Genomic DNA, 27,870 nt, shown 5'->3' on the forward strand with positions numbered 1-27,870 from the left:
TCATGCGGTCCGAAAGACTTGCGTAAATATTGCAGTGACGTAACATCTCAGAACATTTTACTCACCCATTAACAAGAACAGGAAAGCCATAACAATCATCTATTTCACTTTACATTTTTTACAGTATTCTTATATATCATTATTTTGCAAAAAGTTATTGCATATGTGAATTAACCAACATTACAAATCATTCACGTTTGACTTTAGCTATCATTTTGTGGAGTTATTCAAACCGAGCTGCATGGGTTAGGTCGTTCTCGACAGCGAACTGTGTTACAGGAACATTATCCCAGTCATTAGCCTGATCCAGTTTATCGTTTTTAAACAAACTAAAGAGTTACTGAAAGGATGCAGAAGAGAAGAAAGCCCGAACCAATTCAACTCAACCCGATCCCGGATGGAAATACAATCAACGGAACCGGTGCGACAGAGTAAGTAGACTTTGAACTGATTTCTATAGATATAGGAAAATAATATAAATGTAATTATCACCATCCGCTTTCTTTCCTAAAAGAAAAGATCAGAATGATGAATGTTAATAGGAAATAAAAAAATACATAGAAAGACGTGCAGACGTGCAAGTTCAGCAATATTCTGATGTTTTCAGTATAACAGATTTCCTTTTTTTCAGTGGGATTTTCGTGTGTGGGAACGAGTTTGCGAGTGTGAGTTTGTGAGCTTGTTTTTTGTGTTTGTGAGCATCTGCGTTTGGTTGTTAGTGTGCGAAATGTGCATTACTTTGTCCTATCTTTTGTGTACAATAAATACCCTCTTGTATGTCTACAAGAACACATCTGTCTATGAAGAAACTAATCCCAGGTGTTTAAGCCTCATCACACCCTGCTGGGGGCAAAGTTTGTCATGAACACTGACCTCAGAACCTCTGCAACTCCAAACTGTTCACACCCTTTCTGACAGCAGGGGTAACATTTGGTACTTTTAATGCTAATTGCTTGCAATGTAGCAGTTTCAACGTTGCTTTTATTCATGTATTACTTGTATTCACAATGTTACCTGCAATATTATGTTTGACGAGCTGCTTGGCCTATCCACCCAATCGGCCGGGGTGTCTATGCAAAACAGATCACTTCCTGCAGGTTCAGGGACATGTTCACCAGCAAACATTATTATTGTGAGCCGATGTCTCTGCAGTTGTGTGTCGACTGATGTTTTTTCATTTTCTTACGGTGGAGAGATGTGAGCTGAAAGAGGACACATTCCTGTTGTCGGCAGGCTGGGACAAGCAGGAAAGACAGAGTTATGTTGGTGTGGAGTGGAACACTAGAACACTGAGAAATGGACCAGAGCCACGATGTAGAACCACTGAACTGCAGATTAGCAGACCTGTTGTTGGGGACTTTGGAAGGCTTCGGAAAACCTGTTGTGAACTTGAAGTACTTTTCATTTGTGAGTGCAGTGGGTTGCAGTGTTTCACCGAACGGTGTCCCTCCCACACCTCACCTTGCCAAGGCTTCTCTGTCTCCTCTCCTCCTCTCTTCTCTTCTCTCATCTTTTCATCTTTTCTTTTCCCTCCCCTCCTCTTCACTCCTTTCTTGTTTTCCTTGCCTCTTCTCTCTTCTTCTCTTCGGTCCTTTAGTTTTTATTTGTTCCCCTCTTCTCCAGTCAACAGTGTTGGTAGTCTGTGTGCCCACGCTTCTCTCCTCCCACCACCAACACCCCCCCACTCTTAACATCTCGTCTCCATGGATATACAGGCCTGCTGTCAAAAAGAAAAACACTTAACCCTCTCCTCTCTCCTCTCCATTCCCTTCCTGCTCTATGTGTGTCTGTGTGTGTGTGTGTGTGTGTGTGTGGGTATTCTTCTGTGTGTATCTCATTCTAGTACCTCTCCAATTAGTGAGTTTTAACATAACTAATTACCTGTCCTGAATACTTCAAAGAAAACATGATTATAACACTATGACAGTACCTCACTGTAAATGTAGAAAGCAGTGCAGTTCTCATCCTGATTAGAAACTGATTCTGCAATAGCTGAAACAGCAGTTTCTTTTAACTGTCTCTGTGTTGTGGGGATTGTTCTAGTGTTCCGACATGTTCTAGTGTTCTAACATGTTTTTTATGGTTCCTACATGTTCTAGTGTTACAGTGTGCTGTAGTGTTCCGATGTGTATTCTAGGGCAAGGATTTCTGTGTCCTGGGGCTGTCCCCCTAAATGAAGGAGGGCTGGTCATTATCTGATTTGAAAGGTGGGGGGGGGGGTGCAAAAAGGTTTGGGAATCCATTTTCTAGGGTTTGAACTTGAGGTAGTGTTGCAGCTGGTTTTGTAGTGTTCCAAATTTTATTCCAGTGAAAATATAATCTGCTGTTATCTAAGTTTGACTAGTTTTGAACATGTAACATGTTGTTTCCTTGGTGACTGTTTTTACATAGTTCCATACAGCTTAAACAAATCCACAAAGTGTTATAACAGCTTAAACAAATCCACATAGTGTTATTACAGCGTAACCAAATCCACATAGTGTTATAACAGCTTAATCAAATCCACACAATGTTATAACAGCTAGATCACCTCCACATAGTGTTATAACAGCTAGACCACCTCCACATAGTGTTATAACAATTAGACCACCTCCACATAGTGTTATAACAACTAGACCACCTCCACATAGTGTTATAACAATTAGACCACCTCCACATAGTGTTATAACAGCTAGACCACCTCAACATAGTGTTGTAATAGCTAGACCACCTCCACATAGTGTTATAACAGCTAGACCACCTCCACATAGTGTTATAACAGCAAGACCACCTCAATATAGTGTTGTAATAGCTAGACCACCTCCACATAGTGTTATAACAGCTAGACCACCTCCTGTTTGACCAGTGTTCTAATTCCTATGGGTCTGCCCAGTGTTCTATTTCTTATTGGTCTGACTATTGTTCTATTTCTAATGGGTCTGACCAGTGTTCCATTTCTTATGGGTCTGACCAGTGTTCTATTTCTTATGGGTCTGACCAGTGTTCTATTTGTGATGGGTCTGACCAGTGTTCTATTTCTTATGGGTCTGACCAGTGTTCTATTTGTGATGGGTCTGACCAGTGTTCTATTTCTTATTGGTCTGACTAGTGTTCTATTTCTAATGGGTCTGACCAGTGTTCTATTTGTTATGGGTCTGACCAGTGTTCTATTTGTGATGGGTCTGACTAGTGTTCTATTTGTTATGGGTCTGACTAGTGTTCTATTTGTTATGGGTCTGACCAGTGTTCTATTTCTAATGGGTCTGGCCAGTGTTCCATTTGTTATGGGTCTGACCAGTGTTCTATTTCTTATGAATCTGACCAGTGTTCTATTTCTTATGGATCTGACCAGTGTCTATTGTTGGCTGACAGTGTTCTATTTCTTATGGATCTGACCAGTGTTCTATTTGTTATGGGTCTGACCAGTGTTCTATTTGTTATGGGACTGACCAGTGTTCTATTTGTTATGGGTCTGACCAGTGTTCTATTTGTGATGGGGCTGACTAGTGTTCTATTTGTTATGGGTCTGACTAGTGTTCTATTTGTTATGGGTCTGAATAGTGTTATATTTGTTATGGGTCTGGCCAGTGTTCTATTTGTTATGGATCTGACCAGTGTTCTATTTGTTATGGATCTGACCAGTGTTCCATTTCTTATGGGTCTGACCAGTGTTCTATTTCTTATGGATCTGACCAGTGTTCTATTTCTTATGGATCTGACCAGTGTTCTATTTCTTATGGGACTGACCAGTGTTCTATTTCTTATGGATCTGACCAGTGTTATATTTCTTATGGGTCTGACCAGTGTTCTATTTGTGATGGGACTGACCAGTGTTCTATTTGTTATGGGTCTGACTAGTGTTCTATTTCTTATGCGCCTGACCAGTGTTCTATTTCTTATGGATCTGACCAGTGTTCTATTTGTTATGGATCTGACTAGTGTTCTATTTCTTATGGATCTGACCAGGGTTCTATTTGTTATGGGACTGACCAGTGTTCTATTTGTTATGGGACTGACCAGTGTTCTATTTGTGATGGGTCTGACTAGTGTTCTATTTCTTATGCGCCTGACCTGTGTTCTATTTGTTATGGGTCTGACTAGTGTTATATTTGTGATGGGTCTGACCAGTGTTCTATTTGTTATGGGACTGACCAGTGTTCTATTTGTGAAGGGTCTGACCAGTGTTCTATTTGTGATGGGTCTGACCAGTGTTCTATTTGTTATGGGACTGACCAGTGTTCTATTTGTTATGGGTCTGCCCAGTGTTCTATTTGTTATGGGTCTGACCAGTGTTCTATTTGTTATGGGACTGACCAGTGTTCTATTTGTTATGGGACTGACAAGTGTTCTATTTGTGATAGGTCTGACTATTGTTCTATTTGTGATGGGTCTGACTAGTGTTCTATTTGTGATGGGTCTGACTAGTGTTCTATTTGTTATGGGTCTGGCCAGTGTTCTATTTGTGATGGGTCTGACTAGTGTTCTATTTGTTATGGGTCTGATCAGTGTTCTATTTGTTATGGGTCTGACCTGTGTTATATTTGTTATGGGTCTGACCAGTGTTCTATTTGTTATGGGTCTGACTAGTGTTATATTTGTTATGGGTCTGACCTGTGTTCTATTTGTTATGGGTCTGACGTGTGTTCTATTTGTTATGGGTCTGACTAGTGTTCTATTTGTTATGGGTCTGAATAGTGTTATATTTGTTATGGGTCTGACCTTTGTAATATTTGTTATGGGTCTGACCAGTGTTATATTTGTGATGGGTCTGACCAGTGTTATATTTGTTATGGGTCTGACCTGTGTTATATTTGTGATGGGTCTGACCTGTGTTATATTTCTTCTATTTCCATTCCGCTAAATCCTGCTCTCCAGGGCGAGGCTACACCTTACATGCTGATAATGTGCAGGTGCTGTTGTTGAACTGTTATTAAGGATTTAAATGGGAAGGGAGAAGAGACAGGAAGGATTAGCAGGAGACTGGCGAGTCAATCGAAGGTCTGCTGAGTTCAACAATTGATGACAAAAGGAAATGCATCTCCATGACAAAAGCAAAGCTAAAGCATAGCCAGGAGAGAAAGATAGAGCGAGGTAGAAAGTGAAACAGTCAGAGTTAGCAGGACCAGGGGAGAAAAACACTCAGCTGATGGAAGCGTCTTTACTCCACACATCTCTGCCCTGGCTATGTTTGTCTGTCAGGCCTGTCTTTATGTAGCTACCTAATGGACCTGCTTCTCTATCTCTGAGCCTATATTTATGTAGCTAGCTAATGGACTTGCTTCTCTATGTTTAGGCATATATTTATGTAGCAAGCTAATGGAGCAATCTCTCTGTCATCTTTCGGCCTTACATTTACATTTTAGTAATTTAGCTGATGCTCTTACCCAGAGCCACTTATAGTTAGTACAGACATTTTAAGAAGCTAGTTGGAACAACCTCCCTACTCATAATTAGTAGTTACATTCTGCTCAATTAAGGAGTAGTCAGAAAAAATCAGAACCGGATGCCAGACTATTCAAATAAGAAACATAATGAACATATCAATCGTTAGTTCATGAGAGAAATATAAGGGCTAACTGATAAGTTGTTATTGGCACTTTTTGAAATAGAAATTTCTGACATTTCTTGGAAATGACAGGGACTATGCTGTCCTAGCTTGAAGTTGGTGGGAGCTGCACTCACATAGCGGATGGGACGGCCAGGAGACCAGAGGTCAGAACAAAGAACGTGTGTCGGTCTGATGTCAGGTCTGAGAACTTCCTGAAGGCCGGGAGGGGCAGCACAGACACATTTCTTGGTCTTGGTTTCTAGATCTGTTTGATCTTTATATCTCATTATCTTGTGTGGTACCTCAGACGTCACTAGCAGACTGTTGACTAAACCTTGAATGCCAAGGCGAATGATGTGCCTTACGAATGGAGATCCAGCCTTTCTACAATCCTCTGGCTGGCTCAGGAGGTGCATTGCTCTTTGGCCAGGACACGTTTCCTTTTGCCTTGTTAGAGGGAAAAGGCTCTTTCTTCATCTGTCTCTCCCTCCACCTCTCCTCTTGGATCTCCTTCTCAACAAGGCCTGACCTCAGCCTGTCCCCACCTAGAGGTCCTGCAGAAGAAGCTTGGATGAATGGCTTGGATGAATGGCAGCATCCAGTGACTTCATGACACTTCATCTCTTTAACCTCTCCCTCACTCCCACCCATCCATCCTCCCTCCCTCCCTCCCTCCCTCTCAGGACCAACCTAGAGGCCCTTCAGAAGAAGCTTGAAGAGCTGGAATTGGACGAACAGCAGCGTAAGCGTCTGGAGGCCTTTTTCACTCAGAAGCAGAAGGTTGGAGAGCTGAAGGATGACGACATGGAGAAGATCTGTGAGCTGGGTGCCGGTAATGGAGGGGTGGTCTTCAAGGTGTCACACAGACCATCAGGCCTCATCATGGCCCGGAAGGTAACAGGATGGAACGGCTTTGTCTCCATGTGTGTGTCTGTATGCATGTCTGCTTGTGTGTGTGTCTCATTATGCTTGTGTGTGTGTGTGTCTCATCAGACTATAGACTGTAATGAGTCCTCATCAGGTTAGAAACTGTACTCACTCTTCTCATTAGAATATAGATTGTACTGTGTCCTCTTAGAATAAAGACTGTGCCAAGTCCTTTCATCAGAATATAGACTGTACAGAGTCCTCTCATCAGAATGTAGACTGTACAGAGTCCTCTCATCAGAATATAGACTGTACAGAGTCCTCTCATCAGAATATAGACTGTACAGAGTCCTCTCATCAGAATGTAGACTGTATTGAGTCCTCTAGTCAGACCATAGACTGTGCCAAGTCATCTAATCAGATTATAGACTGTGCCGAGTCCTATCTTCAGAATGTAGGCTGTACTGAGTCCTCTCAACGTGTCTGTGTTCTGTCCTGTCTGTCTTCTGTTCTGTCAGTTTTCTGTCTTGCCTGTGTTCTGTGTTCTGTCCTGTAGTTGATCCATATAGAGATCAAGCCTTTCTATGTTCTGTCCCGTAGTTGATCCACCTGGAGATCAAGCCGGCCATCAGGAACCAAATAATCAGAGAGCTGCAGGTGCTGCATGAGTGTAACTCCCCCTACATAGTGGGCTTCTATGGGGCCTTTTACAGCGATGGAGAGATCAGCATCTGTATGGAACACATGGTATTACTAAACTATTACTACAGAGATGGAACACATGTTACTACTTTACTATTACTATAGAGATGGAACACATGGTATTACTATACTAGTACTACAGAGATGGAACACATGTTACTACTTTACTATTACTATAGAGATGGAACACATGGTATTACTATACTAGTACTGCTACTACACTGATGGAACACATGTTAATACTATACTATTACTACAGCGATGGAACACATGTTATTACAACCTTATTACTATAGAGATGGAATAAATGGTATTACTAAACTATTACTGTTATTACCCTGATGGAACACATGTTACTACTATACTATTACTATAGAGATGGAATACATAGTATTACTATACTATTACTACAGAGATGGAACATATAATATTACTAAACTATTACTATAGAAATGGAGCACATAGTATTACAAAATTATTACTACAGAGATGGAACACATAGTATTACAATATCATTACTACAAAGATGGAGCACATGTTACAACAATATTATTACTACAGAGATGGAACACATGGTAATACTAAATTATTCCTACAGAGATGGAACACAGTATTACGAAACTATTACTACAGAGATGGAACACATGGTATTGCTATACTATTTCTACAGAGATGGAACACATATTATTAATAAACTATTACTACACTGATGTAACACTACTATACTATTACTACACAGTATTACTATAATATTACTATGATGATGGTACACATGCTGTTACTATACATTACTAAACATTACTATAAATAGTGGGTAGTGTTGAGCCTAGGTAGTGTAGATCCTGGGTAGTGTAGAGACATCCCAGCTGGAAGACATCCTGACTTACATGACAACAGTCACAGCTGGAAACATTCTGACTAACATGACAACCATCATAGCTGGAAACATACTGACTAACATGACAACCATCACAACTGGAAGACATCCTTACTAACATGACAACCATCACAACTGTAAACATCCTGACTAACACGACAACCATCACAGCTGGAAGACATCCTGACTTACATGACAACCATCACAGCTGGAAACATCCTGACTAACATGACAACCATCACAGCTGAAAACATCCTGACTAACATGACAACCATCACAGCTGCAAGACATCCTGACTAACATGACAACCATCACAACTGTAAACATCCTGACTAACATGACAACCATCACAGCTGCAAGACATCCTTACTAACATGACAACCATCACAGCTGCAAGACATCCTTACTAACATGACAACCATCACAGCTGCAAGACAAGGCATCCATCAATGTTGCTGGAATGGTGTTTCCCAATATTCTGTTGTCCGAATGCTTGACTGGATGGTCGGTAGAGATATACTTTAACCCCTTCCCCTCCTCTCCCTTTATTCTTGTCTGTCTCTCTGTCCACAGGATGGGGGCTCTCTGGATCAGTCTCTGAAGAAAGCCGGAAAGATACCAGAACAGATCCTGGGGAAAGTCAGCATTGCAGTGGGTATCTCTGACAACTCTTGCTCTCTATTTTCCCCCTCTCTCTCCCTCTTTCGTCCTCTTTATCTGTCCCTCTGTCTATATCCTTTGATGGAAATTAGCTGACTTTGTTGCAAAATATGCAAAGGTATGCTTGATGTATTCTGATGGTGTCTGTTCTTCTACTGTATACTGATGGTGTCTGTTCTTCTACTGTATACTGATGGTGTCTGTTCTTCTACTGTATACTGATGGTGTCTGTTCTTCTACTTTATGCTGATGGTGTCTGTTCTTCTAATGCATTCTGATGGTGTCTGTTCTTCTACTGTATACTGATGGTGTCTGTTCTTCTAATGTATACTTATGGTGTCTGTTCTTCTACTTTATACTGATGGTGTCTGTTCTTCTACTGTATACTGATGGTGTCTGTTCTTGCAGAGGTGTCAAACTGGTTCCATGGAGGGCCGAGTGTCTGCAGGTTTTCGCTTTCACTTTTTACCTGATTGATTAGTTAATTGGTTAGTTTCTACCCTCACCTGGTAGTTTAGGTTTGAACTGGGAACCAATTTAAAGGAAAAACCAAAAACCTGCAGACACACGGCCCTCGGTGGAACCGGTTTGACACCCCTGATCTATTGTATGCTGATGGTGTCTGCTTATCATCTACTGTAGGTAATTAAAGGACTGTCCTACCTGAGGGAGAAACACAAGATCATGCATAGAGGTAAGACTTGTGGAACAGAGACATTTCTTTTAACCATGTGTGTTCTCAAATGAAGTTGGTGTACTTTAAAACTGCAGGTTTTTAGTGAGTCATTTACGTACATACAACTCAGACAAAATATATTATTTCCCTGTGGAACCACACAACCTATTTCTAGAATAGTCTTAATTTAACTGGACCCATCTTCTTTTCAACATAGTTTTCTGTTTATTTGACTAGTAGAACTCAGTGAGTGAGAGTTGATGGTTTAGTACCCAGCATGCCATCCTGCTCCACTTACTCACCCCAAGAATACTTTAGGGCTGTTTAGGGGAGGGTCTGTCTAGGGGAGGGGCTATGTAGGGGAGGGGCATGCCCTTCTAGCGGCCTCCGGGACGTTCTGGCACCTGTCAGTGTTTTCTCTTGGAAGCGATGGTGTGATGCTGATTTAGGCACATTCACGCCACAATGCATACTATATACAACAACCAAACAATATGTACGCAATACTTCTGCAGCTTATTGAGAAAGGTGATCAGAGATGGAATAGATTTGCCTGTTTGTTTTTCAGTTTGGGAGCCTAATAACTTTGCTCAGAGGGAAGTAGAATAAAGACGATAAATAAAGGATTGCTCCTTATGTATGTGTTTGTTACACATCACTGACAAAAGCCTTATTGTTCCTTAGGTAATGTTGCCCAATCAATTCCCACATTTTAAGTTTAAGTTACCAAAACAGCAGATTATAAAGGGATTCAGTAGATCTAAATCAGTGCCTTGTTTCATCAGGAAGAACAGGCGCTGATTTCCCACAAATGACATCCCTGTTGGTTTCAAAAAATAGTTTAGTGTTAAGGAAGGTGCCTATGTTTTTATATTGATCAACAATTTGAAGGGGCCTAAGTTTTTACATTGATCAACAATTTGAAGTTTTTATATTGATCAACAATTTATGGATCATCTCCACCGACTCAAAAACCATATGTCACACATACCTGAAAACTGGATGTCACATACCTGAAAACTGGATGTCACATACCTGAAAACTGGATGTCACATACCTGAAAACTGGATGTCACACATACCTGAAAACTGGATGTCACACACACCTGAAAACTGGATGTCACATACCTGAAAACTGGATGTCACATACCTGAAAACTGGATGTCACACATACCTGAAAACTGGATGTCACACACACCTGAAAACTGGATGTCACATACCTGAAAACTGGATGTCACATACCTGAAAACTGGATGTCACACATACCTGAAAACTGGATGTCACACACACCTGAAAACCTGGATGTCACACATACCTGAAAGCCTGGATGTCACACATACCTGAAAACCTGGATGTCACACATACCTGAAAACTGGATGTCACACATACCTGAAAACTGGATGTCACACATACCTGAAAACCTGGATGTCACACATACCGGAAAACCTGGATGTCACACATACCTGAAAACCTGGATGTCACACATACCTGAAAACCTGGATGTCACACACACCTGAAAACCTGGATGTCACACATACCTGAAAACTGGATGTCACACATACCTGAAAACCTGGATGTCACACATACCTGAAAACTGGATGTCACACACCTGAAAACTGGATGTCACACATACCTGAAAACTGGATGTCACACACCTGAAAACTGGATGTCACACATACCTGAAAACTGGATGTCACACATACCTGAAAACTGGATGTCACACATACCTGAAAACCTGGATGTCACACATACCTGAAAACTGGATGTCACACATACCTGAAAACCTGGATGTCACACATACCTGAAAACTGGATGTCACACATACCTGAAAACTGGATGTCACACACCTGAAAACTGGATGTCACACATACCTGAAAACCTGGATGTCACACATACCTGAAAACTGGATGTCACACACCTGAAAACTGGATGTCACACATACCTGAAAACCCAGGAGCTCACACATACCTGAAAACTGGATGTCACACATACCTGAAAACTGGATGTCACACATACCTGAAAACTGGATGTCACACATACCTGAAAACTGGATGTCACACATACCTGAAAACCTGGATGTCACACACCTGGATATCACCCCAGAGACCGAAACGCCTCCTGTCCTTAGCAGGTCACCCCAGAGACAGAAACGCCTCCTGTCCTTAGCAGGTCACCCCAGAGACTGAAATCAATCAATCAATCAATGTTTGTTTGAATACTTAGGGGCATGGTTAGACAGGCTTTCTTTTAAAAAAACACGTCGCTGAATTTGGATTCAAGATTGGGTTCCTTTACAGAAACTGAGCTTGTCTGTCTTCTGTAAATAGAAGACAAATTGTTCAGGCTACTTTTATGCCCGTCTTTGATTATGATATTATTATGATATTATCTACATTCCTGCTTCGGCGAACATTAAAACCATTGTGCACTCAGGTTAATCACTGGTGATAGTTACAGAACGCATCGCTGTATTCTACATCAACATGTGGGTGGGGTCTCTCTTTCTGTGAAGCAAGAGCATTATGTTCTCTTGTTTATTTATAAAGCACTTATTTTAAAATTACCTCCATATATATCATCTTTAATTTCAATTTGACTAACAAATTTCAAAACCAGATCACAGACATGGATTACATTATAGACTCCTGTGGTCTCCACAGAGTTGTGTAGGACTGCTTTCAGTTCCTTCACTCCTTATTTATGGAACAAACTGCAGATCCAACTTAACTCGAGTGTCCCTTGCCCATTTTAGATCTGTAATGGAGGATCAATATGATGTTGTCTGTGATTGTTTCTGTTAAATTGAATGTCTTTGTGTATGTTTTGAAATTTTCTTTCTCTAAATGTTTTCTTTGTGTTCCTAAAACTGTTCTTGTCAACAGAGATCCAGGTCTCAGTCTGTTTTAAAAAAATCATTATCTAGATCCAAAATCAAGGTCAACTGGGCCTGCTCAGCATTTTCATACATGCCACAGAGCATGATAGGATGTTCATTATTTAATTGTATCGTGCAGTACACCTGTAAGGAAGCATCTTGTTGTGATCCTTCAGTCTTTTATTCTGTTTTTTCATTTAATTTGTCACCAGTCTGTGTAACAAAGTTAAAGGTTCAAGGACACAGCTCAGGATAAAGGGTAAAGGTTAGGGTCAAGGACACAGCTCAGGATAAAGGGTAAAGGTTAGGGTCAAGAACACAGCTCAGGATAAAGGGTAAAGGTTAGGGTCAAGGACACAGCTCAGGATAAAGTGTAAAGGTTAGGGTCAAGGACACAGCTCAGGATAAAGGGTAAAGGTTAGGGTCAAGGACACAGCTCAGGATAAAGGGTAAAGGTTAGGGTCAAGGACACAGCTCAGGATAAAGGGTAAAGGTTAGGGTCAAGGACACAGCTCAGGATAAAGGGTAAAGGTTAGGGTCAAGGACACAGCTCAGGATAAAGGGTAAAGGTTAGGGTCAAGGACACAGCTCAGGATAAAGGGTAAAGGTTAGGGTCAAGGGCACAGCTCAGGATAAAGTGTAAAGTTAGGGTCAAGGGGAAAGGTAAATGTTAAGTCCAGGGTAAAGTTAGGGCAAAGGTCAGGATGGTGGGCCAAGGGCAAAGGTTCTAGTTAGGTGCAGTTTAAAGGTCAGGATAAATGGTAAAGCTTAGGAACCCAACTGGGACAGGTTGCCACATTTATCTAAATGATTCATCTCTCCCTATCTCCTCCTCTCTCCTCCTCCTGTCCCTTCCTCCTCTCTTCCTCTCGGTCTCTCCCTCTCTCTTTCTCCTCTCCTCTCTCTCCTCTCTCTCCTCTTTCTCTTCCCCTCTCCTCTGACTCTCCGTTTCGGTTCCTCTGTCTCTCAATCTCTTTCAGATGTAAAACCCTCTAACATCCTTGTTAACTCCCGTGGAGAGATCAAGCTGTGTGACTTTGGAGTGAGTGGTCAGCTCATAGACTCCATGGCCAACTCCTTTGTCGGAACCCGCTCCTACATGTCTGTAAGTTACCATGGTAACTAGTGTCAACACAGTCTAAATAAATTATACCTGTATAAAGGGCTCAGTGGGATGCAGACCATAGGGAATTACATAAGGATGTTGTCCTTGTCACACAGTCCGCTCACATTAACAAGGGGGATATTTATTAGTGATCTCAAACTATAAAAGTAATTAATAAGGATTAATCCAATGATCTTCTGTAGTTAATCACAATTTATTTAAAATGTTGCCAGTTTGGTAAATGTTTACATATTTTGATGTTTTCCTCTGCATTACAGTTGAAAATATTCCATTTCAGATTAGGACGTAACTGGCATCTCCTGTTCATATAAGATGGCAGCATAGCAAGCAGTACAGAAACCCTAACCCAAAAACAATAATCATTAGCCTTTGACTAGTTAAATTAGCTGTGTGGTGCTACAGCAAAAAAATCTAAGTCTACCTCAAGACTGAGTTTAGGAAATGCTGCTTTACATGCCGTGTTTTTTCTGGCCCAGCCGGAGCGTCTACAGGGAACCCACTACTCGGTCCAGTCAGACATCTGGAGCATGGGGCTGTCTCTGGTGGAGATGGCCATCGGACGGTTCCCGATTCCTCCCCCTGATGCCCACCAACTGGAACTGATCTTTGGCCTCCCGGTGGAGGGGGGAGCCTCTTCGAGTGACAACACCTCTCCAAAGCCCCGACCTCCGGGACGGCCAGGCAGCTGTGAGTCTCTGGTGGATGCCGTGAGCTCACTTCCTGGAGGACACAGATTCAAATGTAGGGTGTTTTTGTTGGGTCACATTTCTAATTGTGTTTTCCCTCAGCCTACAGCTCAGACAGCAGGCCTCCCATGGCTATCTTTGAGCTACTGGACTACATAGTCAATGAGGTGAGTAAAGCAACTTATTCTTATTTTGGGGTGTGTTCTTGAAATAGTTCACCCAGCCAGTGTATCCACTGATTAGCCAAAGCATTATGATCACTCACAGGTGAAGCGAATAACATTCATCATCTCCTCACAAGTGCACATGTCAAGGTCTGGATAGATTAGATAGTAAAGGAATGATCAGTTATAGTTGTCAACATGTTGGATGCCAGGGAAAATGGGCAGGAGTAAAGACCTGAGTGGCTTTGACAAGAGCCAAATTGTTATGGACAGACGACTGGGTCAGAGCATCTCTGAAACGCCAAGGCTTGTGGGGTTCTCCTAGTCAGCAGTGGTGGGAACCTACTGGCTGCGGTCCGAGGAGGAACATACCACAAACTGACGACAGGGTGTTGGGCGCCCAAGGCTCATCGATGCACAAGGTCTGCAAAGTCTTTCCCATCTGGTCCAAACCGACGACAGGGTGTTGGGCGCCCAAGGCTCATCGATGCACAAGGTCTGCAAAGTCTTTCCCATCTGGTCCAAACCGACGACAGGGTGTTGGGCGCCCAAGGCTCATCGATGCACAAGGTCTGCAAAGTCTTTCCCATCTGGTCCAAACCGACGACAGGGTGTTGGGCGCCCAAGGCTCATCGATGCACAAGGTCTGCAAAGTCTTTCCCATCTGGTCCAAACCGACAGAAAGTCGACTGTGGCACAAGTCACAGAAAACCTGAATGGTTACAGGAGGAATGTCACAACACACAGTGCATCACACCCTGCTGCATATGGGGCTGTGTAGACACAGACCGGTCAGGGTGCCCATGCTGAGCCCTGTCCACCGTCGAAAGGGCCTACAACCGGCAAGCGAGCATCAGAAGTGGACCATGGAGCAGTGGAAGAAAATTGCCTGGTCCGATGAGTCCCGTTTTCTTTTACATCACGTGCACCGCTGTGAATGCGTGCGCTTGGTGGAGTGATGGCACCAGGATGCACTGTGGGAAGACCACAAGCTGGTGGAGGGAGTCTGATGCTCTGAACAATGTTCTGCTGGGAAACCTTGGGTCCTGCCATTCATGTGGATGTTACTTTGACACGTAACACCTACCTAAGCATTGTTGCAGACCATGTGCAGCCTTTGTCCATGTCTCTGCAGGCTGGCTCTGTTATTAGTCACTCTTACAGTAGCGGGTGTCTACGTTTCTATTTTCCGGCCCACTGTGGGAACCGAACCAACAACCCTCAGAACCCATTTTATTTCCCACCTGCATTTGTTTTGAGTTCTTTGTTAGTTTTCTTTTGTTAGAGGAATTATATTTTGGTTATTATGTTACCGTGGTGCAGTAAACTGTGAAAGAATTCAACTAAAGGCTGGTGAGTAGGACGCCTTGCTGTTGTCAGTATAATGTCATCCAGGCTGAATGATTCATAACCTCTTTAATCTTCCCTCTGCTGTGATCTGATCGGAAGTAACAATGTTTGTTGTTGTTTATATTGTTTGTTTACAGCCTCCTCCTAAGCTACCTGGTATTTTCAGCTTGGAATTTCAAGACTTTGTGAATAAATGGTGAGTAAGACAACACAGGGACAGCATTTTACATTTCAGAAATGTTGTAGACTTTCCAGAGCAACTTAGAGTCCCCATCTAAAGGAGCAGCCTGCCAGGTGCCCCACTTTAATAGGGTGGAGACGAGGGTCTGATGATTCACAGGTTAAAGGCAACAGACAGATCTAAAATAAGTGCAGTCTCACTGATCCGTCTGGAAGCCTGACTGGTCAGGGCCGCGTGGAGTTGGTCAGGGAGGTAACAGGAAAGTCGGTCAGAGAGAGATTGTAGAAGCATTTTCAAACTCGTCAGTCTATTCTTGTTTTGTTCATTTCTCATTACAAGAATTGACTGACGAATTTCAGAAGAAAGTTCTTTGTTTTTGGAAATTTTGAGCAATTTGATGTCATTTTAATGGACAAGCAATTTGCTTTTCATTAAAAAACAGGGACATTTCTAAATGACCCCAAAGGTTTGAACGGTTGTGTTGGTCGAGACGAACTGAGCTTGTTGACAGCAGATGAAGAAGAACAGTAACCTCTAAGATACTGTAAATGCTCATATGACTGGTGTGTGGTCTTCCTCTCGTACCTTCCTCTGGAGAACAACGCTGCAGAACTTTCTTTGTTTTCCCCATCAAAACAGCTGTTTAGTAGAACAGTGACAACGTAAACAAGTAACAAATAAAAACCATGATAATTTGAAACACTGACAGATTGCCCCTTGAACTTAGTTGATCTGTCAACAGTCAGCCAGCAGCAAGTTGGCAGTACAGGGCTGGTCCAGTAAACCTCCGCATCCAATGCAGAAAGTGAATATGATAGTGGGCCTGTACATTTTCAAATAACTGCCCTTTTTTGGCATGCAACTTGCTTTTGACTAAGAAACCACCCCCCTAGAGAATTGTAAATAAGACAAACGGTTGACTGGTTGATATTCCCCCTTTAAAAATGTTGTGCAAGGCCTACACTAAAACACGTGGTCTTTAAAAGAAGTTAGTTTGTATTGGAAGATAACAAACTGATTAAAATATTTATTACGCTTTTTTTTACTCAACCTAATTTGCCAATTACAAAACAAGCAAACAAAAATGTATGTTGCACAGAGTGTACGTTTGCTTTCTTTGTCCTAACACTGTGACAGCTGATTCAAACCATCAAAGCACAATAATGAGTGAAAATGTGCTGGATCCTGATCTACAGGTTTCTTCCTAAGTTTCGGCTTCTTAGGGAGTTTTTCCTAGCCACTGTGCATCAACACTGTTGTTGTTTGCTCCTTGGGGTTTCAGGATGAATGTTTTTCAAAAGCACTTTGTAACAACTGCTGATGTAAAAAGGGCTTTATAAATTTGATTGATTGATGTCTATTTTATATTATTCATGAATATAATATTTATATTATTTCTTCTTGGCAGCTTGATCAAGAACCCCACAGACAGGGCAGACCTGAAGCAGTTAATGGTGAGTGGATTTATTTAGTGGTTCGTTATATACACCCATCAGCCATAACATTATGACCACTGACAGGAGAAGTGAATAACACTGATAATCTCGTTATCATAGCACCTGACAGTGGGTGGGATTTATTAGGCAGCAAGTGAACATTCTGTCTGCAAAGTTGCTTAAAAAAGTGTAAAAAGCAGAAAAAATGGTAAAGCGTAAGGATCTGAGTAACTTTGACAAGGGACACATTGTGATGGCTAGATGACTGGGTCAGAGCATCTCCAAAACTGCAGCCCTTGTGGGGTGTTCCCGGTCTACAGGGGTCAGTACCTATCAAAAGTGGTCCAAGGAAGGAAAAGCGGTGAACCAGCGACAGGGTCATGGGTGGCCAAGGCTCATTGATGCACATGGGGAGTGAAGGCTGGCCTGTGTGGTCCGATCCAACAGATGAGTTACTGTAGCTCATATTGCTGAAAAATGGAATGCTGGTACTGATAGAAAGGTGCCACCTACCTGATAATTGTTGCAGACTAACCCTTTCATGGCAACGGTATTCCCTGATGCCACTGGCCTCTTTCAGCAGGATAATGCAGCCTACCATAAAGCAAGAATTGTTCAGGAATGGTTTGAGGAACACAACGACAAGTTCAAGGTGTTGCCTTGGTCTCCAAATTCCCCAGATCTCAAACCAACTGAGCATCTGTGGGATGTGCTGGACAAAGTCCGATCCATGGAGGCCCCATCTCACAACTTACAGGACATAAAGGATCTGCTGCTAACATCTTGGTGTCAGATACCACAGTACACCTTCAGAGGTCTAGTGGAGTCCATGCCTCAACGGGTCAGGGCTGTTTTTGCGGCAAAATGGGGGCCTACACAATATTAGGTAGTTGATCATAATGTTATGGCTGATCGGTGTACCTGTGATATCAAGCTCATATCCCAGTACTACAGAAGAAGAAAAACATATTCAACACTGTTTTATGTACGTATTTAGTAAGGATTTCAATGATTTGTGTTTAATAAGAACTTGTGTTTATTATACAGACTTCTTTCCAGGACTGACTTACAGTGCTGCTAAAAAATATGTGAATCCCTTTTGCAACTATAAATTTTCTTTGTGTTAATCATGAAATCTTTATTTAATCAGAACCTGTCTTTTTTGTCTGACATAACAGGTTTATAGTTACCAACTCCGTATGTTGGTTTGTAGGAAATCATGTGTAGTAGAAAAACTAAATTAACATGAATTAGTACAGGTGCAAAAATAAGTAAACCCCAAGTTGCCTTGGTTCTATTAAGAAGGTGAGTAGAATCAGGTGGGTCAATAAACGGGTACCAAATGAACCAATCTAAACAGGATCTTTAGCAAAGATTTTTGGCGTGATTAATAAGCATTGACTGGAAACCTGTTCAGTTTGGTGTGACCCATTATTTAAGTTGAGCTGGATCCTGCCTGAAAAGGATCTAGTACCTCAGATTTGGCTCCAATTGTTCCAGCACCTATTGTGTCCAGATCAGCTGCCTGTTGCACGTTATTAGTAGTTTTCTTTCACTGTGTGCGACTCTATTAAGACTGTATAAATCCCACTCAGAGTTCATAATGTTGTCTGTCCCTGTATTTATTGCCCACTGTTCACACTGTCGCAGTGTTTCATTCGTGACAATTCGCTCCCTTCGCTGAGTCAAGCTGCTGGAGCAGGTGAAAAGACCTGTTCAGCCCCACCTAATAATGCATTCAGAGAACAAAGTCAATCTCAGAAGACAGCAGGAAGAGGGGAGTGATAGCACATCAGTCTGGCTATACAAACGCCTCAAAAAGATTTGAGCTCCTTCAGTCCACTGTGAGGCAAATCACTGAGAGATAGAGAGCATCTACTGTATGTGTGTAATGACTCGGCCTGGAAGTGGACGCCCGTCCAAAATATCTTCAAGAGCCACAAGAAACATAATAGATCAGGTAAATGCCAATCCAAACACAACATGGAGATTTGTTGAATAAACCCTTTTTGGTTAATAAACAGTAAAACAATTTCATATGTTTTTGTTCTATGTTTGGGATATTTTCTAATAACTCATTGAGGTTTAGATCTCTCAGAGCTTAGCCTTCAGAAATAATGAATGAGAGATAAATAAATAGGGACATATATAGAGGTTCTATGTCTTGACTCCTGTAGGTTCATCATGTCTTTGTGTCTTGACTTCTCTAGGTTCATTGGTTCATCATGTCTTTGTGTCTTGACTTCTCTAGGTTCATTGGTTCATCATGTCTTTGTGTCTTGACTTCTCTAGGTTCATTGGTTCATCATGTCTTTGTGTCTTGACTTCTCTAGGTTCATTGGTTCATCATGTCTTTGTGTCTTGACTTCTCTAGGTTCATTGGGTCATCATGTCTTTGTGTCTTGACTTCTCTAGGTTCATTGGGTCATCATTTCTTTGTGTCTTGACTTCTCTAGGTTCATTGGTTCATCATGTCTTTGTGTCCTATAGTGGTTGAAATAATGATTGTGTACCCGGTCGTCAAGGAAAAGAGTAATTCAATTATTTATTGCAGTATTTGATAGTATGTTGTTCATAATGTTACAGACACGACACTCTGACTTACAAACTCAAGCTCATCTCATTCAATCTCAGAGAAACTTCTGGTTGTCCTCTCCCTATAGACATCCCAACCTGGAATACACACCATGGTACTGTAAGCCTATTGGCAAATTACTGACACACTTTGAATGAACGTGACTTCCTGTGTACGGATAAACAGATGGTCTGTTGTAAACTAAACATAACATACACTTCAACAATGTTGACTTCTCTAGGTTAATCCCTTCATGATGTCTTTGTGTGTCGACTCTTTAGGTTCATGAATTCATTATATATTTGTGTCTTGACTCCTCTAGGTTCATCTGATCATCATGTATTTATGTATTGACTCTTTAGGTTAATCAATTATTTTTATCTTTGTGTATTGATTCCTAGGTTCATCAGTTCATCAAGCAGTCGGAGGCAGAGGAGGTGGACTTTGCTGGCTGGCTGTGTAGTACCATAGGACTCAACCAGCCAATCACCCCCACTCACAGTCTAGTCATGTGATCCGGTCCCTTCTCTATACCACAGTCTGGTCTTTTGAACCAGTCCCTTCTCTACTCCACAGTCTGGTCTTTTGACCCGGTCCCTGCTCTACACCACAGTCTGGTCTTTTGCCCCGGTCCCTTCTCTACACCACAGTCTGTTCTTTTGACCCAGTCCCTTCTCTACACCACAGTCTGTTCTTTTGACCCGTTCCCTTCTCTACACCACAGTCTGGTTTTTTGATCCGGTTCCTTTCTACATCACAGTCTGGTCTTTTGACCCTGTTCCTTCTCTACACCACAGTCTATTCTTTTGACCCGGTCCCTTCTCTACACCACAGTCTGGTCTTTTGACCCTGTTCCTTCCCTACACAGGTGGCTCTTAGCTGGATTTGCATCAGGAACCAAAATTGGTATTGGGTGTTTTTTCTGTTAAATAGAGGTAAAATAAATAGGCTATACTGTAATGACTGTTCACCATTAAAAAAGAGGGAGATGTCACAATAGATTTCGCTGTATACTGTATATTCAGAATCTGTGGAATGTTTTTGGCATTAATGAACAGCATTTCAGTATAAATAAAATGCACAGTTTAGAAAAAAGTCATATAGTTAGGTCCGGAAATATTTGGACACTGACACAGTTTGGCTCTGTAAGCCATCACAATGGATTTGAAATGAAACAACCAAGATGCAATTGAAGTGCAGACTTTCAGGTTTAATTCAAGGAGTTGAACAAATATATCGTATGAAATGTTAGGAATTGCAACCATTTTCATACACAGTCGCTTATTTCAGGGGCTCAAATGTAATTGGACAAATTTACACATTTTTAATAATTTGTCGAGAATCCTTTGCAGGCAATGACTGCTTGAAGTCTGTAACACATGGACATCACCAAACGCTGGTTTTCCTCCTTTGTGATACTTTGCCAGGCCTTTACTGCAACTGTCTTCCATTGTTGTTTGTTCGTGGGTCTTTTTGCCTTAAGTTTTGTCTTAAGCAAGTGGAATGCATGCTTGATCGGGTTGAGATACGGTTATTGACTTAGCCATTGCAGAATATTCCACTTCTTTGCCTTAAAAACTCCTGGGTTGTTTTTGCAGTATGTTTTAGATCATTGTCCATCTGTAAAGTGAAGCACCATCCAATCAACTGCACTGAATTTGGCTGAATCTGAGCAGACAATACATCCTTATACACTTCAGAATTCATCCGGCTGCTTCTTTATTCTGTCTCATCATCAATAAACACTAATGACCCAGTGCCATTGGAAACCATGCATGCCCATGCCATCACACTGCCTCCACCATGTTTTATAGATTATGTGGTTTGCTTCAGCTGTTCCAAGCCTTCTCCATACTTTTTTCTTCCCATCATTCTGGTACAGGTTGATCTTAGTTTCATCTGTCCAAAGAATGCTGTTCCAGAACTGGGTTGGCATTTTTAGATGTTTTTGGCAAATCTAGCCTTTATATTGTTGAGGCTTATGAAAGGTTTGCATCTTGTGGTGAACCCTCTGTATTTGCTCTCGTGAAGTTTTCTATTTATGGTAGACTTTGATAATGAAATGTTTCAGTTATAATGATTGTTCCTTTGACCTCATGTTGTGTATTCACAGCAACAGCTTCCAAATGTGAATGCCACACATGGAATCAACTCCAGATCTTTTACCTGCTTAATTAATGAAGACATAACGAAGGAATAGCCCACACCTGTCCATGAAACAGCTTTTGAGTCACATTTCCAATTATTTTTGGTCCCTTGAAAAAGAGGGGGCTACATATTAGCGAGCTGTAATTCCTAAACCCTTCCTCTAATTTGGATGTATATACCCTCAAATTAAAACTGAGAGACTGCACTTTAAGGCCATATTTATTCATATTTTTCTGTAACTTTAATATATTTTGGTAAAAAGCCAAAATACCTAAACTTATGTCAGTGTTCAATTATTACCAAACCCAACTGTACTAATGCTATATAATATTTTTGTTAGTTTGGTTATTCAAGCCTGTGTTGGCACCTCAATGTCCTGTTACTGGACTTTTGTATGTCTCCAGCAACAACAAGTAATGAAATGTGCTCCTGTATGTGGCTATGGTCTTTCAAAAATGTAACATTGATTATGTAATTATTCTTTATTTATTATATTAAGTCTGCATCAAAATTTGGGTCATGACACACCACTTGAGAAACACTGCTCCTCACCACAGTCTGCTCATGTGAGAGGTCAGAGGATTTAGGATGAATGTTTACGGATGAAGAAATCTCCCTTGAATCCTACCACAGCTCAGGCATCAAACTCACTAATGACACCACCAGCCCAGACAGCAGTTGACAGCTGAACTATGTGCTATGGTTTATTTTTGTTGTCTGTTAAAATAAAAGCTGTAAACTATAAAGGCAGTTCACTGATCTGGACTGATCCTTCCCCTATTCTTCTTTGTCATCTCATTGGCAAGACAAAGAATGGTAATAGTACAAACAGATTATGCAACAGGCTAGTTTACCTCAGGCCAGTATCACACCACAACCATGTAACCATGTCTGTATAAATGCTTCATTAGTCCTCATGACCATGTGGTATGTCTTTATAAATGCTTAATTAGTCATTGTGTCCATATGGTATGTCTTCATGAATGCTTCATTGTCAGTGTGAAACGTTGAAATATTGCAAGTGATTCACAAATTATATCTAAATGAATGTATAGCATCAGAGCTTTAACTTATGCAAATGTAATAATAGAGGAAGTCACAAAATACATTTATTGTCACAAAGGATTGACTTCAAGGGCCTTGACTGACTGAAAACAATAATCGCATTGAATCCCTTTTTATTTTGGGAACCATCTCTGAACCCCTCTGTCTTGTGTCCCCTAGAAGAGAAAATATGCTTTATGTCTTGGTGGGGGCTGCTGGGACAGTGACTGTCTTATGTCTTGGTGGGGGCTGCTGGGACAGTGACTGTCTTTATGTCTTGGTGGGGGCTGCTGGGACAGTGACTGTCTTTATGTCTTGGTGGGGGCTGCTGGGACAGTGACTGTCTTTATGTCTTGGTGGGGGCTGCTGGGACAGTGACTGTCTTTATGTCTTGGTGGGGGCTGCTGGGACAGTGACTGTCTTTATGTCTTGGTGGGGGCTGCTGGGACAGTGACTGTCTTATTTATGTCTTGGTGGGGGCTGCTGGGACAGTGACTGTCTTATTTATGTCTTGGTGGGGGCTGCTGGGACAGTGACTGTCTGCTTTATGTCTTGGTGGGGGCTGCTGGCACATTGACTGTCTTTATGTCTTGGTGGGGGCTGCTGGGACAGTGACTGTCTTATGTCTTGGTGGGGGCTGCTGGGACAGTGACTGTCTTTTTTATGTCTTGGTGGGGGCTGCTGGGACAGTGACTGTCTTATTTATGTCTTGGTGGGGGCTGCTGGGACAGTGACTGTCTTATGTCTTGGTGGGGGCTGCTGGGACAGTGACTATCTTATGTCTTGGTGGGGGCTGCTGGGTGGGGGCTGCTTCATGTCTCTTTAACAAACCGTTGGTCAACTGGTGCTGCAGGGCAGTTTGAAAACACCAGAGTTTTTACAGTCTCACCACCAGGGGGAGCTGCTTCACCTCCAGAGTGGAGTTGTCCCCCTTCAGCACCCATTCTCCCTCCAGCTATGGGCACAGTTAGGTATGTTTGACTGCATAAAATAGCCAAACATGATCAGATTCGGTACCTTAAATAATGTTTAGTCGATAAAATCAGACTAAGCATTTCAAGGGTCAAATTAAGAAAAACATTATTACATATTCATGCAAATGTTACTTAAGTGGGCATTAGTGATTATTTTGCTGAATAGAAGTACACATAATATTGATTACATTAACCTTCATGACAGGTGTATCCATTTATCATCAGTATCTCACACAGGTAATGTTTGTTTAAATATGATGGCACTACCTATGACAAAATGAGGTGGATCAAAAAAAGAAAATGTAAATGTAGTGCTAAATGAAGAAACTGGGGGATATTGGAGTGAGGTATTCTCACTTGCTTAAATTACATTTGCTTTGTTAATCCAACAGTTGTTGTACTTTGGCAGAATGCTGTATCTGGTCACCCAGATTGTTTAATCTTTTCTGTACATTGTATTTTAATAACTTTAGATTGCAGGTTCTGGCCACTAGAGGTCCCCATACACTTCCTACTGGTAACTAAGTCCTCATGAAAGTATTAGTGAAGAATTATTTGAAAGAAGTTGAATGAGGAATGTTTTTTACTGTATGTTAATAGTGTAGAATCTGTGTAATAATGTAGTATTCTAAACATATTATGAAGCTATGTTTCATTGAGAGTTAAATGCGCCTAGGTAATGAGAACAGTAGGAACATCTGTGTTTAGATTCTCTCTTTCAGTAGGTTGCGCTCTTCCAAACCTACAGCTCTGGAGGAAATTAAGAAACCACAGCACCTTTTTCTTTCCTTTCCAAAAAAGCTGGAAAGGAAGGTTTTGAGTGAGGAACAGAAGGGTTAAAATTAAGAGATCACTGCAAATTGAACGCTTCTGTTCCTCACTCAAAACTTTCCTTTTCATCTTTTTTGGAAAGGAAAGAAAAAATTGCAGTGGTACCTTTATTTTTTCCAGAGCCGTATGTTTACATTGACAATCTGGCATGGGGGTTGTCGTCTTGGACACATGATCTGTCCTTCGTAGAAACGCCCCTCAATATACCAGCTAGCAACCATTCATACAGTGAGAACATTTTGGAAAGTTCGTTGAAACAGGACAATTCTGCTGCATTATTCCACTAAATACTGAATGTATTTTTTCCCTTGATTTGTGAGGGTTCCCTATTATTTAACCACTATACGTAACTGCTAAATTCTACCAACAGAATATTAGTGAAGAACAGGAAGGACTAATGTGAAAGAGGTTTAATGAATAATGTTTTAACAGCATGTTAAAATAATAGTGGTGAAGAACAGGAATAGATTAATGTGAAAGAGGAATGAATAATGTTTTAACAGCATGTTATTAGAATAGTAGTGAAGAACAGGATGGACTTATGGGAAAGAGGTGGAATTAATAATGTTTTAACTGCATATTAAGGCTTGTATGGCTGTTACAAAACACAGGAAGGATGGAGACAACAGGGAAACAACATGAAGGATGTGATATTGGATGTAGTGGTAGAGAACGGAGACAAAAGGGAAACATAACATGAAGGATGTGATATTGGATGTAATGGTAGAGAACGGAGACAAAAGGGAAACATAACATGAAGGATGTGATATTGGATGTAATGGTAGAGAACAGAGACAACAGGGAAACATAACATGAAAGATGTGATATAGGATGTAGTGGAAGAGAACGGAGACAACAGGGAAACATAACATGAAGGATGTGATATAGGATGTAGTGGTATAGAACAGAGACAAAAGGGAAACATAACATGAAAGATGTGATATAGGATGTAGTGGAAGAGAACGGAGACAACAGGGAAACATAACATGAAGGATGTGATATAGGATGTAGTGGTATAGAACAGAGACAAAAGGGAAACATAACATGAAGGATGTGATATAGGATGTAGTGGTATAGAACGGAGACAAAAGGGAAACATAACATGAAGGATGTGATATTGGACGTAATGGTAGAGAACGGAGACACCAGGGAAACATAACATGAAGGATGTGATATAACATGTAGTGGTAGATTGCGGAGACATCAGAGACACATAACATGAAGGATGTGATATAGGATGTAGTGGTAGAGAACGGAGACAACAGGGAAACATAACATGAAGGATGTGATATAGGATGTAGTGGTATAGAACGGAGACAAAAGGGAAACATAACATGAAGGATGTGATATTGGACGTAATGGTAGAGAACGGAGACACCAGGGAAACATAACATGAAGGATGTGATATAACATGTAGTGGTAGATTGCGGAGACATCAGAGACACATAACATGAAGGATGTGATATAGGATGTAGTGGTAGAGAACGGAGACAACAGGGAAACATAACATGAAGGATGTGATATAAGATGTAGTGGTAGATTGCGGAGACATCAGAGAAACATAACATGAAGGATGTGATATAGGATGTAGTGGTATAGAACGGAGACAACAAGGAAACATAACATGAAGGATGTGATATTGGATGTAGTGGTATAGAACAGAGACAACAGGGAAACATAACATGAAGGATGTGATATTGGATGTAGTGGTATAGAACAGAGACAACATGGAAACATAACATGAAGGATGTGATATAAGATGTAGTGGATAACTATATGATCAAAATTCCTAATGAGGATGAAGACTACTGTTTGTTCTTTCAATCTCCAGATGAAGAGAACCTGCTGTTGTGGAACACTTCTAACCCTTCACCTGAGAATTCCACCCTGACTGCAGAGTTCAGAGGTCGACTGGAGCTGAAGCAGGTTAGAGGGGCTCTGTAACATCAGTCTCAACAATCTGATTCAGTCAGTAGAACTGCAGTGTGACGGGAGCAGAGATGGTGACAAAATGTCAGTACAATGGTTCCAGTATTTCACCTCCATCACAATCAATAACATGGAGAAGTTGGATCTCCACTTCAAAGTCACACTGGAACACATTAGAAGTAAGCCATATACATGTTTAGTCCTAGAAAGAAAATGTTATTCCTTCCAGTATATTAGTCTGTTACCTATAGTATGTTATGTAGTTGGTTCAGTTGGAGAGGAGGCTGTACTGCCCTGTTTTAACAGTGTCTTTGGTGCCTTAAGATGGGACTCTGATTCTCTCACTAAGACAGATAAACAGACGTACATGACAGATGGAAGAAGGTCAGGAAACTACTTCCTGGTCATCACATCACTGATGCTCAACCACTCAGGGAAGTATAGATGCAGTACAGACATAAAATCCCATTTTGTCTTGGTGTTCCCCAAGTCTGAGCCTCTCACAGTGTTCTTCTCAGTGGGTGAGGAGGTTGTTCTCAGATGTGACTCTGATCTCATTGAGTCTGACAGGGTGGTTTTGTACAGACGGACTCCTGAAGGGGACAATGTCTTTCTGGACACAAAATATCCACAAGTAAACCTGGCCCAAGACCTGGATGGACGAATTAATGCTACTGCCACTCGTTCCTTTCTGGCCCTCTCTAATCTCTCCCTGATGGACACTGGGGAGTACTGGTGTGGTGTCTTCTATGAAGGGGTGTGTGTCTCAGTTACTAAGACACTCTTACTGGTGTGGGACCCCTTTGGCATCAACTCCACGTTCTACAGAGTTTACTCTTCACTGATGTCCTGTGCTCTGCTGGGGATGGTCTGTGTTCTGATCACTGTGACCCTGAGGACCAGGAGGACTGCAGCCCAGACACAGAGGCAGAGGAGCAGCAGAGTGGAAGAGGAGAGAGAAGAGGTTGACGAAGAGGACAGAAAAGACAATAAATAAAAAAAGAGAAGAGAGAATAACCTCATATACCACGACTATCAGCGAATAAGCATCAGGACTCAATCCACCTGGTTTATTAAAGACCATATACCCCGGCTATGACATCACATGACATCACCACATCACATATACCCTGGCCATGACATCACCACATCACATATACCTCAGTAATGACATCACATGACATCACATATACCTCAGTAATGACATCACATGACATCACATATACCCCGGTAATGACATCAC

At 41.5% G+C, this 27,870-nt stretch overlaps 1 protein-coding gene across 2 annotated transcripts; it reads left to right on the forward strand.

The window, feature by feature from the left end:
* The first annotated feature begins 79 nt into the window (after positions 1 to 79).
* On the forward strand, positions 80 to 27,065 carry map2k1 (mitogen-activated protein kinase kinase 1). Of its 2 annotated transcripts, XM_034288041.1 has the most exons (12): positions 80 to 431; positions 6,211 to 6,421; positions 6,995 to 7,141; positions 8,547 to 8,624; positions 9,276 to 9,327; positions 13,164 to 13,288; positions 13,786 to 13,996; positions 14,098 to 14,162; positions 15,647 to 15,705; positions 17,099 to 17,144; positions 26,530 to 26,624; positions 26,977 to 27,065. In XM_034288041.1, the coding sequence occupies exons 1-11, from the start codon at positions 349 to 351 to the stop codon at positions 26,587 to 26,589; spliced, it is 1,137 nt and encodes a 378-aa protein (XP_034143932.1). In that variant the 5' UTR covers positions 80 to 348; the 3' UTR covers positions 26,590 to 26,624; positions 26,977 to 27,065. The 2 variants fall into 2 exon arrangements, with proteins under 2 accessions (XP_034143932.1, XP_034143931.1); XM_034288040.1 differs by lacking the exons at positions 26,530 to 26,624; positions 26,977 to 27,065 and adding an exon at positions 20,103 to 21,023.
* The last annotated feature ends 805 nt before the right edge of the window (positions 27,066 to 27,870 follow it).

Source organism: Esox lucius, chromosome 19 (assembly GCF_011004845.1).
Source record: "Esox lucius isolate fEsoLuc1 chromosome 19, fEsoLuc1.pri, whole genome shotgun sequence".
NCBI lineage: Eukaryota > Metazoa > Chordata > Actinopteri > Esociformes > Esocidae > Esox > Esox lucius.